Source organism: Pristiophorus japonicus, chromosome 5, assembly GCF_044704955.1.
Source record: "Pristiophorus japonicus isolate sPriJap1 chromosome 5, sPriJap1.hap1, whole genome shotgun sequence".
NCBI lineage: Eukaryota > Metazoa > Chordata > Chondrichthyes > Pristiophoridae > Pristiophorus > Pristiophorus japonicus.
In genome coordinates this window covers 150603949-150617181 of record NC_091981.1, presented here as the reverse complement: position 1 = coordinate 150617181, position 13233 = coordinate 150603949, and the positions used below count along the sequence as shown (strand labels likewise).

The window sequence follows — 13233 nt, the reverse complement described above, 5'->3', positions numbered from 1 at the left end:
CACTCTCTGTCTGTAAGTGTCTGTGTTTCTGACAGCGAGGGGAGGGGGAGAAGGGGGGTGGGAGGGGGAGAAGGTGGGTGGGAGGGGGAGAAGGGGGGTGGGAGGTGGAGGTGGGAGCTGGGAGGAGGTGGAGGGGGTGGGGGGGAGGAGGAGGGGGGGTGGGGGGGAGAAGGGGGGAGGAGGAGGAGGAGGAGGAGGAGGAGGGGATGGGGGGGGAGGAGGAGGGGGGAGGTGGAGGGGGATAGGGGAGGAGGAGGGGGGAGGGTGAGTGAGGGGGAGAGGAGGAGAAGGGGGGGGCGAGGAAGAGAACGGGGGAGAGGAGGAGAAGGGGGGAGAGAGGGGGAGAAGGAAGAGAGGATGGAGGGAGGGAGGGATGGAGGGGGGGGAGAGGGGGAGAAGGGAGAGAGGATGGAGGGAGGGAGGGAAGGAAGGGAGAGAAGGGAGAGAGGGAGGCTGAACGGCCGGGCCCCCCAAGACTTCGAGCTGGTAGGTGGCATTAGGTCTCGGGGGGGGGGGGGTCGCGGAGGTCCGGGGGGGTGGGGGAAGAGTCGCGGAGGTCCAGGGGGGGGGGAAGAGTCGCGGAGGTCCGGGGGGGGGGGGTGAAGAGTCGCGGAGGTCCGGGGAGGTGGAGTCGCGGAGGTCCGGGGGGGGAGCGTGGAGGTTGGGATGGGTCGGGTTGGGTCGGGTCGGGGGGGGGGGGCGGGTGCGGAGGTCGGGTCGCCAAGGGGGGGGGGGGCCGCGGCAGGAGGAAGCAGAGGTTGAGTCGGATCCGCTGGGTGGGAGGAGCCTTATTCACGCAGCCCCTGTGAGCCAGTGAGGCCATTCAGCCAGAGCTAGGGGCTGCGTGCTTTGGGCCCCTCCCACAGTTTTGGGCGCCTGGAGCTACTGCACTTGCGTGCCCACTGTAGCACGCATGTGCAGAGGTCCCGGCACTGTTTTCAGCGCAGGAACCTGGCTCCGCCCCCTACAGCTCGTGCTGCGCCGCGCCCAGCTCCAGAGGACCTGCAGGGAGCCGGAGAATCGGTACGTTTTTTTTAGGCGCACTTTGTGGCGTGAAAAACGGGCGTCCAGGTCCGGGCTGCGCCGTTTTAGGCGCGGCCCGAAACTTGGGCCCACTAAATTAGCTTTGATATTGTGGCTTCTGCCAGACATCTTTTATACATATTTTATTTTGTTATGCAACTAAAATGATGTGGTATTGTTAAGTAAAAGCAGGCAACTTCAATGAAGATTAAAAGATTGTTAATATATCTTACTAATTTTCATATTCAATGTAACCTTCATCACTTGATCTTTAAAAAACCTTGCATTTTTATAAACTTACAATGTATAATCCTGGAGAGATAGGAGTCCTTACATCCATTCAAGGTATTATCTCTTCTCTCTACATCACACATCCATGCACACACAACACGAGCGTAAACAAAGTAGAAAATGAATCATCTCAATTGATATAGTTTGGAGAAGCTTATTGGTGTAGCTGTCACAATGTCTGTGTCCGGGTACTGCCGTAAGTTACCTAATGGGGCTCAGGGCAAGGAGCTGTTGGTTGCCAATGACAGCTTCTTATTTTCGCTGGGATGAATTGGGAAGCGGGGAGAGCTATCCGAAGGGCCCTTGAAGTGATCAATTTTTTGAAAGCTCCTTTTCTTTGTCAGCAGTAATTGCAGCAGGTCCAGAGAGATGTACATCCAGAAGTTCCCAGCATTGGGTTTGAAGGTCAAGAGGGAGGAGCTAGTCAGCACTGTCCATGGCTCTGTCTTGTAAAAGGCAAGGTTTATGTGTTGGGCACTGAGGATCTTTGCAGCTAGTTGAGGACTGCTAGGATCCAAGTGCTGATGGAATCTGAGAGGACAATTAGGATCTGCCTGTGGCTGAGTGTGTCCTGGACTCTGATGTTCAGGAAGTGCTGAGCGGTTTAGAAGAGAATTTCAGCTTCGTCAGACTGGCCAAAGCTTGTAGTTACTTGAAGAATAACTGAATTGGCTGAAATGGTGGCTTCAGCAAACTAACATTTCCATGATATAAAGTTAAATACATGGCATAATAGACCTCCATAATGAAAGCCTAAACAAATCAAACATTTACACTAAGATAAAACAAGGGAAATTAAGTTTGAACTGCTACAAAATAATGCCCAATATCTAAAGACTGAGCCAAATTTGCCAAGTCTCAGATTTACAGTCAGTAGTAAGTTTATTTCATTCCAAACATTTTAATTTGAACTCTTAGAAACCTCTCACACTACTTTACAAATGCCTGCAAAACTGTAGGTTAAAATGTGTTTAACAAAATAGCCATGTATTCTATGTACTATTGAGTATAGACTGAATCCTGTAACTTTACTTACTTGCAACTTGATGATTTCACACGTTAAACTTGCAGACGCCATGAACCCCTGGCCGAAGACCCTCACAGAGGTACAGTCATACTGCCGAACATCACACAATCCAGAATTCTCCAACTCTGTGATTTCAGGAAGCTGATCTTCGATATTAATATCATAAAATGTGAATTAAATTGTACAATCTGCAGAATTTTATTCTTGTAAGGCCTTACATTTTGTTGTATCTATGCCTTTTCCAAACTAAAAACATTATGAATATTTTTTTCTTCAAAGTACATATATATTCAATTACTGCTTTCCATCATTAGCAAAGGGGAAATGTGGAATGGGGGTTGTGACAGTGTCACAGTCAGCGGTACATAACTGTATTGTCCTTCCCCCTCTGGATAGATGCCTCCCCTCTGTTCAGTATCTCTCCATACTGTGTAGCTCTGGTCACCAATGAGCAGAATGGGGAACACAACCTGCATCCTCGGGGAGTTACGCTACTCAATGATTAAAAATTCTACAAAGCTTCAATAGATGTGCTAAAGACTGCAGATGCAATAGGAAAGTTTGATAAATTTAGAAATGTTATTTATTTGTGACACAGTACTTACCGACTAAAACACTGCAATCATAGCTGCTGAAACCAGAAAAACAGGCACAACCCCGCTCAGTGCATTCACCATTGTCATTGCAAGAACTGGGACATCTTAGTGCTGACAAGATATCCTGAGGTACACTGGACAAGTCTCCATTGTTGCTTCCATGATAGATCCCATCTTGTAGAAGTTTCCTTTCACATTCATTCTCTAATAAACTTAGGCCTCCATTTGCCCAGCTGAGGTCATCCTTAAGCTGAAGATCCAAGATACAAATATCTATAACATCCATTAATCGTCGGCCTAGTAACTCTCCACAGGTTCGGCCCATACTGGAATTGGCAACTGTCTGTTGGCATAAATCAAAGGCCTTAGCTTCTGTCAGTCCAGAAGGTGTAGGCCAAGAAGGCAAGATCTCCTCATGAAGTTCAGATGTATGGTCCTCAGGAAAGAAGTAACTAAATCCTTCTAAGTCTGTTTGAGTAAGACTTTGAAAAGGGAATGTTGGTAAGTATTCATAGTAATTTTGGCGTTTCCATCTTCCATTGCCAAGATGCCTTTTTTGATGGTACTGGTTGTTTTTATGTTTGTTCCTTCTACTGTGTTCCCTTGATATCCTTTGTTTTCTCGGCATGGTTTTCCTTCTAGGATATACATAGGAGACCCTTGCAAAATGGATGGTTTGGTTTAATTTACTCAGACTGGTATAATGTATATCTGTTAAAACAGAAATTGTAGTCTTGTTTTGAGCATTGCGTCTGCTAATTCCTCTAATCAGCTCAACAGTGCTGATGTACTCTGCTGTAACATCCAGCACTGGTATCAAATTGGAAAATCTCACATTTTCACTGCCCGGACAGGCTGACGGAACCTCAGATTGAGGAACAGAATCTAGTTTGTTAGAAGACTGTTGCAGCATAACTGCGTCAGTGCTACAACTACAATAACGTCTTCTTTTGACAATAGCAGGTGAAGGTGCTGTTTTATCAAATAGACTCTTCCCAGGCATAATTCTGTAAAAGCACAACCAGAAACAACATTACACCTTATTCACAGATCTAACACACTGTCAACCTCTGTATTGAGTGCAGAATACATTTTAGTTAACTAAAATGTTTAAAAAAAACATTTATTATTGAAACTACGCCTATCTCATTTTTCATAAACACTCTTTTCCTTAAAATATGCTTGATTATAAATTGAAGTATACAATACTGAAAGAACCCAACACAAAACTTGGACATAATTTCAATAGCAGGTTCAGTGATGGTTGGTATGCAGCAATCATAAGGGAAAAATCAAATTAGTGTCAAATACATAACTGACTCACGGGGGGCTAAATTGGGCTTTGTAGCGCCTGTTTTTCCAGCGCTACATGTCTCATTAGTGTTTCAAAATGGCATCCGCGGCACATGCGCACAGTCCTAATGTGAAGCACGCTGGACACAATCTTGGTGAAGAGGTTAACACCACGCGTATGCAGAGCAGGCAGATCATGACTTCAATCAGCATGCACAGCTGAACACACATTAAACAATTTAAAGGACCCCCCACCAGTGCTATTTACAGGGATCATCAAGTATTTACAGGTTAGTTGCTGGTGTATTTATTCTGAGCGTTGTTACAATTCTACACATTTTTGGTGCTTTCCATAATTGTTTCAAGTTTCAGGGAGTGGTGTGCAGGTGCTGAAGAATGTTTTGCTGACTCCAAGGCTTCCGCACAAACTAGCTGCTCCCAGACATGGGTGCACTAGCAGGCCTTCCTCTTGGAATCAGGCATGATTGGGAGAATGAGCAGAGGCCACACAGGGCAAGACAAGCTGATAGAAGAAGGAGGAGGAGGGGGAGAAGAGCTCTCAGCAGGAGGCCTTATCCGCCTAGGATGCACAGGGAGTAATTTTTTCTACCTCAACCTCAGTGACAACCAATGTTTAAGATTTGTGTGCTTCAGTAAGGATGTCCTCACTGAAATCTGCTGATTGCTGCAGCCACGTCTCCAACCTCGGAGCAGGGAGAGAAGCACATTGCCAGTGGCTGGAAAGGTGACTGTGAACTTTTATGCATCTGGCTCCTTCCAGGTTGGTGCTAGAGATATTAACATCTTGCAGATTGCAGTGCACTGTTGCACAAGGGAGGTTACTGAGGCTCTCAATTCTACAAGAGCTAACTTCATATCATTCCTTCTTTCCAGAGGGAAGCAGGCGGAGCATGCATTAGAAGGTTTACAAGGATTGCAGGCTTCGCCATGGTGCAGGGTGCCATTGACTGCATGCTTTCCATCTGCCTCAGCCAATAAACTGAGTTTAAGTGGTTAGTGCTGGCTACATGCAGAAATCATTATAATGCCTTGCTGCCTGCATTACACTTAACCGGCACAGAGTAATCGCGCATCACGATCACCGTGCCAGTTTTCAGGGGCTATCCAATTTAGCACTCAGTATTTTACCAACGGATTTTTTTTCAATTAATATTTTTTTGACAATAAGCATAATCTGCATAGCAAAATCGCCATTGCATGGACGGGAATCTGGCCCGTCATTTTGTAGAATCATCCGATTCTTATGCCATTGAAATTAATTAAATGAAAATCAGACAGATTCCATAATAGGGAGCGATTAATAATCACGCGATGCCGATGACCCCATCATTTTCAGCTAAAACTTCTGAATTAATCATACCTCCAATTTTCAATGAAACCATCAAGGTTGTCAATCTTTTCTTGAATTAAGAGATCATCTGAATTATGAAAATCATTATTCATATCACCATCAAAAGTGCCACAAAGACCTCTGGTACTTTGGAAGTCTATGCCTGGTGCTCTGAATGTTAAACTCATTCCCCATTCACTCAAATCAGCACGGATGAATGTTCCAGAAGAAAATGTGATCTATACAAAAAAGAAAATTGCAGCAAATATTATTATCTTTGCTTATTTAATTGCTGCATTTGCTTCTATATGATCTAAATTATATGATCACTGGAGTACTGAAATATATCTGCTATTATATTGTAAATAGAACCTATTATATTCCTTCTCCAATTACTAAGACAATTGTAGCAATGTGAGGAACAGTTTTGTTTTATACAGATGCTACAGTTATAAACATTGATTGAATCTGGTGTCAGACCCTAACCAGACACTGGAGCAAAGCAGATAAAGGCATCTCACTCCAGAGTCATGTCAGGCCTTAACTCTGGGCTTACACTCCATGGGGGTGAAGATCTTCAGCCTTGCTACTCACATGTGAGATGGAACAGGTGCTGATGACCTCCTCATTTAAATACTAGCAGTGAGGGCCCACAACATGGTGCATCTTGAGTGCCAGCTGTGGGGAAGGGAAAAGCGGCACTGGGGATATCTGCAAGAAGAACAGATTTGGGTACTGTTGAGGGTGATGACTCATCAGTGGAGAGCAGCAGCAGCGAAGTTCATGGCACCATGAGTGGCTCTGCTGAACAGGAGGGCAGGAAAAAGAGTGGGAGAGCGATAGCAACAGGGGATTCTATTTTAAGGGGAATAGATAGACGTTTCTGCAGCCGTAATCGAGACTCCAGGATGGTATGTTGCCTCCCTGGTGCAAGGGTCAAGGATGTCTCAGAGCGGGTGCAGGACATTTTGAAAATGGAGGGTGAACAACCAGTTGTTGTGGTGCATATAGGTACCAACGATATAGGTAAAAAATGGGATGAAGTTCTACAAGATGAATTTAGGGAGCTAGGAGCTAAATTAAAAAGTAGGACCTCTAAAGTAGTAATCTCAGGATTGCTACCAGTGTCACGTGCTAGTCAGAGTAGGAATCGCAGTATAGCTCAAATGAATACGTGGCTTGAGGAGTGGTGCAGAAGGGAGGGATTCAAATTCCTGGGGCATTGGAACCAGTTCTGGGGGAAGGTGGGACCAGTACAAACCGGACGGTCTGCACCTGGGCAGGATCGGAACCAATGTCCTAGGGGGAGTGTTTGATAGTGCTGTTGGGGAGGGGTTAAACTAATATCGCAGGGGGATGGGAACCTATGCAGGGAGACAGAGGGAAGTAGAATGGGGACAGAAGCAAAAGATAGAAAGATGAAAAGTAAAAGTGGAGGGCAGAGAAGCTCAAGGCAAAAAGCAAAAAGGGCCACATTACAGCAAAATTCTAAAGGGGAAAAGTGTGTTAAAAAGACAAGCCTGATGGCTCTGTGCCTCAATGCGAGGAATATTCGTAATAAGGTGGAAGAATTAATTGCGCAGATAGCAGTTAACGGATATGATGTAATTGGCATCACGGACACATGCCTCCAGAGTGACCAAGGCTGGGAACTCTACATTCAGGGGTATTAAACATTCAGGAAGGATAGACAGAAAGGAAAAGGAGGTGGGGTGGCATTGCTGGTTAAAGAGGAAATTAATGCAATAGTAAGGAAGGACATTAGCTTGGATGATGTGGAATCGGTACGGGTGGAGCTATGGAATACCAAAGGGCAGAAAACGCTAGTGGGAGTTGTGTACAGACCACCAAACAGTAGTAGTGAGGTTGGGGACAGCATCAAACAAGAAATAAGGGATGCGTGCAATAAAGGTACAGCAGTTATCATGGGCGACTTTAATCTACATATTGATTGGGCTAACCAAACTGGCAGCAATGCGGTGGAGGATTTCCTGCAGTGTATTAGGGATGGTTTTCTAGACTAATATGTCGAGGAACCAACTGGAGGGCTGGCCATCCTAGATTGGGTGATGTGTGATGAGAAAGGACTAATTAGCAATCTTGTTGTGCGAGGCCCCTTGGGGAAGAGTGACCATAATATGGTAGAATTCTTTATTAAGATGGAGAATGACACAGTTAATTCAGAGACTAGGGTCCTGAACTTAAGGAAAGATAACTTCGATGGTATGAGACGTGAATTGGCTAGAATAGACTGGCAAGTGATACTTAAAGGGTTGACGGTGGATAGGCAATGGCAAACATTCAAAGATCACATGGATGAACTTCAACAATTGTACATCCCTGTCTGGAGTAAAAATAAAATGGGGAAAGTGACTCAACCGTGGCTGACAAGGGAAATTAAGGATCGTGTTAAATCCAAGCAAGAGGCATATAAATTGGCCAGAAAAAGCAGCAAATCTGATGACTGGGAGAATGTTATAATACAGCAGAGGAGGACCAAGGGTTTAATTAGGAGGGGGAAAATAGAATATGAGAGGAAGCTTGCTGGGAACATAAAAACTGACTGCAAAAGCTTCTATAGATATGTGAAGAGAAAAAGATTAGTGAAAACAAACGTAGGTCCCTTGCACTCAGATTCAGGTGAATTTATAATGGAGAACAAAGAAATGGTGGACCAGTTAAACAAATACTTTGGTTCTGTCTTCACGAAGGAAGACACAAATAACATTCTGGAAATACTAGGGGACAAGGGTCTAGTAAGAAGGAGGAACTGAAGGAAATCCTTATTAGGCGGGAAATTGTGTTAGGGAAATTGATGGGATTGAAGGCCGATAAATCCCCGGGGCCTGATAGTCTGCATCCCAGAGTATTTACAGAAGTAGCCCTAGAAATAGTGGGTGCATTGATGATCATTTTCCAACAGTCTATCGAATCTGGATCAGTTCCTATGGACTGGAGGATAGCTAACGTAACACCATTTTTAAAGAAAGGACGGAGAGAGAAAACGAGTAATTATAGACTAGTTAGCCTGATACCAGTAGTGGGGAAAATGTTGGAATCAATTATTAAAGATGAAATAGAAGCACATTTGGAAAGTAGTGATGGGATCGGTCCAAATCAGCATGGATTTATGAAAGGGAAATCCTGCTTGACAAATCTTCTAGAATATTTTGAGGATGTAACTGGTAGAATAGACAAGGGAGAACCAGTGGATGTGGTGTATTTGGACTTTCAAAAGGCTTTTGACAAGGTCCCACACAAGAGATTGCTGTGCAAAATCAAAGCACATGGTATTGGGGGTAATGTACTGACATGGATAGAGAACTGGTTGGCAGACAGGAAGCAGAGAGTCGGGATAAATGGGTCCTTTTCAGAATGGCAGGCAGTGACTAGTGGGGTGCCGCAGGACTCAGTGCTGGGACCCTAGCTATTTACAATATACATTAATGATTTCCATGAAGGAATTGAGTGTAATATCTGCACGTTTGCAGATGACAGTAAGCTGGGAGGTGATGTGAGCTGTGACGGGGACGCTAAGAGGCTGCAGGGTGACTTGGACAGATTAGCTGAGTGGGCAAATGCATGGCAGATGCAGTATAATGTGGATAAATATGAGGTTGTCCACTTTGGTGGCAAAAGCAGGAAGACAGAATATTATCTGAATGGCAGCAGATTAGGAAAAGAGGAGGTGCAACGAGACCTGGGTATCATGGTACATCAGTCATTGAAAGTTGGCATGCAGGTACAGCAGGCGGTGAAGAAGGCAAATGGTATATTGGTCTTCATAGCTAGAAGATTTGAGTATAGGAGTAGGGAGGTCTTACTGCAGTTGTACAAGGCCTTAGTGAGGCCTCACCTGGAATATTGTGTTCCGTTTTGGTCTCCTAATCTGAGGAAGGACATTCTTGCTATTGAGGGAGTGCAGCGAAGGTTCACCAGACTGATTCCCGGGATGGCAGGACTGACATATGAGGAGAGACTGGATCGACTGGGCCTGTAATCACTGGAGTTTAGAAGGATGAGAGGGGATCTCATAGAAACATATAAAATTCTGACGGGACTGGAGAGGTTAGATGCAAGAAGAATGTTCCAAATGCTGGGGACATCCAGAACCAGGGGACATAGTCTAACGATAAGGGGTAAGCCATTTAGGACCGAGATGAGGAGAATCTTCTTCACTCAGAGAGTTGTTAACCTGTGGAATTCCCTACTGCAGAGAGCTGTTGATGCCAGTTCATTGGATATATTCAAGAGGGAGTTAGATATGGCCCTTACGGCTAAAGGGATCAAGGGGTATGGAGAGAAAGCAGGAAAGGGGTACTGAGGTGAATGATCAGCCATGATCTTATTGAATGGTGGTGCAGGCTCGAAGGGCCGAATGGCCTACTCCTGCATCTATTTTCTATGTTTCTATGTTTCTATGTTATATTTAATACAATCAACATTCCTGACCACTTTGGGGAATCCTGCAATTCTGAAAAACTTGATGACCCTCTCAGTCTTCTGTCTGGGATCACGGTCAAACTCTGTAAACTCAGCTGCCCCAGAAAGAGGACACTGGTGTCTTGCCTAATAGATGAATCTATGGCAAATTGACTGATGTGGCAAAAGTCCCGGGAATGAGCCTGTCACATAAAAGTTGAGAGCTATGGTCACTTTCTTTGCCACAGCCAAGGCTGTCCAGGCTGTGAACCAGGTTTGCAGATATGGCTGTGGCAACAAACAAAGTTCCTCCAAAACTTTATGACTGGAACGCAGCCTGCTGAGACAGAACTCCTGGAAAAGTCTCAGAAAATGCCGATAGGTCAATACATTGCTCTCAATGAATATTGCTGGGATGTTGTGGATATCCTTTGGTGCTTCCCGATTCATCTGGCTTCCCTCATAGCCTCCTGTTGCACCTCTTCCTCCATGTTAAGTATGATTCCCTTTGAGAAGCCTATCTTTCAGACTGGCTCCCTAATTATCGTTAAACACAACTGCTCGCCAAGGATAATGCAGAATGCAGATGAATTCTTACAGAGAAATCCACACAGGTAGTATTTCTATTTTCCCAATACAAAAGTATGGAATGCACACTCTCTCCACACTAAGTTCAGAAAGCTTAAGTGCCGGTTGGCAAGAGGCAAAGCTTAGGTTGCAGGGAACGTCCTGGAGTTTAACCATCTAAACCTGTGCAACATACCAGCATAGAGCAGTGGTGAGCTTCCTGCTGCTTGTCCAGCCAGCACTACCCTAATCTTGAGGACTCAGAGCCTCAGTGAGAGGTGTAATACCACCTCCTGCCGCCTTCAGTCATTTATCATCAGTCAGGCCAAATAACCTCAGAATACTGTGATCAATATTAGCAGGTGAATACTTCAAGCTTCAGAATGACATACTTCTTTCAATGTTTTAACTAACAAAATTGATATGCTTAAATGATATCTTACATCAGGAAAATCCTTTTAACAAACACTAATACAAAAGCAAAATACTGCGGATGCTGGAATCTAAAATAAAAGCAAAAAATAGAGAGAAAAACAGAGTTAACATTTCGGGACGATGACGCTTCGTCAGTTCTGATGAAGGGTCATCGACCTGAAACATTAACTCTGTTTCTCTCCATAGATGCTGCCTGACCCACTGAGATTTCCAGCATTTTCTGTTTTTATTTAACAACCACTATTCTTGCTGTAAAGGCAAGATACATGAATGTTTTATTTAACAATTTACATTTCCCTTGGTGGCATGTGATGTAACCATGTTTATCTTAAGTAAGCTTTCAATAATAAAAGACTTATGTTTGTAGAAGTTCAAGCTCTAGATTGAATGAGATGGTTCATTCTTTCAAATTAATTAACGTCATTTAAATAGCCATCTGAAGTAAATTTAACACCTCGATGAAACAACAGGTTGTCATACAATGTGCTACATATTTGTCCACTCATAATACCAACAGTAATTCCTTGGCTACTGATTGCTGTTTCATTGAACAGAATACTGCACAGCAATAATAATCTAAGGGAAATTACTTACTGTTACTTTCTTTCCTTGGTAAGATTCAGTGATTTTAACATTGTTACCCGTAATGTCTTGACTTTTCACAGATAAATGTGGCCTGGTTTCATGTAATTGTCCATTACACATATCAAAAGCGATGATGTCCCCTCCTTCTTTAGCCACAAATCCACAGTTACAAGAAGCTGGATAATGAGGGCTCCCACAGTCCCATTGACGGACATGTACTTCAAAGTCTCGAGCAATACTCTTGTACATCATAAAGGTCCCAGTTTTGTAATTATCATAACGCCTAGGGTTATAAACAAAATATGCTGCAATGACTAGAAATGACAGCAAATGCAGTCGACATTTTGCAAATATACCAAATAATTTGAGATTGAATAAATGTATTACTGGCAAATTGTTGTAGCTATAGTAATATTTTCAACAATATCTATTCAGTATAAGCAATTAAACATTACTAAAATTGAAAGTATGCTATATAATGTATACGATATTGTAATAACTTAATTTAATCTAAGTTACAGTTTAATAATGCACATTGTTAACTCAGTATAGATTTAGTTTCACTGTAATAGATCGTGAGGCATTTACCAAGTAAAATATTTCACTCAAAGTATTTCATAACAACTTAAGTTCAGAAAAAAATTACAAAAAATTCTTGAAAAAAGTGAATGGTTTACAATTAAATATTTCTATGACATCGGGAGAACTCCCTTGCTTTTTTCAATTAGTGCCGTGGGATCTATTATTCACACCTGAGAGTTCAGAGATAATTTCTCATCTAAAAGGTGGCACCTCCGACAGCAGCACAGCCTCAGTACTCCATTGTTGTTTATAATTATTTATCAATTTATTTTAGTTGAAGAGATAAACATTTTCAGTAGTTCTGTAACCAATGTAAAAATGGCTACAATATTTAGACTAACTGTTCCAAATTATCTAAATCACTTGTTAGAGGTATTTCATGATGGGGAATAAGCAGCAAAAGAGAGGTAAAAGCCACCTCACTGGGGTCAAGTTTCAGGCCACACATAGAACGGCACAGCCCTGACATCGACGGCCGTCTTTCATTCCAAAAATGCGACAAAAACTTACCTTGGAATTCTCGGCCTCCCTGCAGGTCCCTCGGAGCTTGGCGCAGCGCGCAGAGATCAGCGGGGGGGCGTAGCCACAGCGACGTGCTGATTCTGGAAGTGCAGAAGGGCGGGGTGAACTTAGATGCCAGGACGTCGTGCTGGCAGCCCTGCACGTGCACGTTGGAGTGTGCGCGCACGCGCAGTAGGTCACAAACATTGGAACTCGGCCATTTTTAAATGAACTTGAAGAAAAGTGCTGATTTGTCTCGTGGACCTCTGGAAAGGCTCGGGATTGAATCTTGGTGATTTTTTTATGCCTGAAGGGAGTGCTTTTAGCAGCATTGTTGAAGAAATCACCTGCTGAAATCAGTGAGTGCTGCTTTTTGCTGCTAAACTTCCAGAACAAGTGCTGCATAGTTGCATGCAAAATAAGGACTGTGTGCTTTGAAAAATAAGAGTGTCAATTCAATACAGCAATGGAACAACGTCCACCAAGAACAAAGAATTTCTTGCATGAGGAAGTGGAGATATTAGTAAACGTCATTGAGCAGAGATGGCAGGAGCTGGATA

At 43.7% G+C, this 13233-nt stretch overlaps 1 protein-coding gene across 1 annotated transcript in view; it reads right to left on the bottom strand.

The window, feature by feature from the left end:
- vwde (von Willebrand factor D and EGF domains) overlaps nt 1-13233 on the bottom strand; it is a 341224-nt gene that overhangs the window by 215812 nt on the left and 112179 nt on the right. Inside the window, exons 11-14 of the mRNA XM_070880205.1 lie at nt 11600-11873; nt 5612-5820; nt 2947-3944; nt 2351-2487 (exon numbers count right to left, since the gene is read on the bottom strand). Of these exons, the coding sequence (XP_070736306.1) occupies nt 2351-2487; nt 2947-3944; nt 5612-5820; nt 11600-11873 (1618 nt within the window). The remainder of the gene's footprint in view (nt 1-2350; nt 2488-2946; nt 3945-5611; nt 5821-11599; nt 11874-13233) is intronic.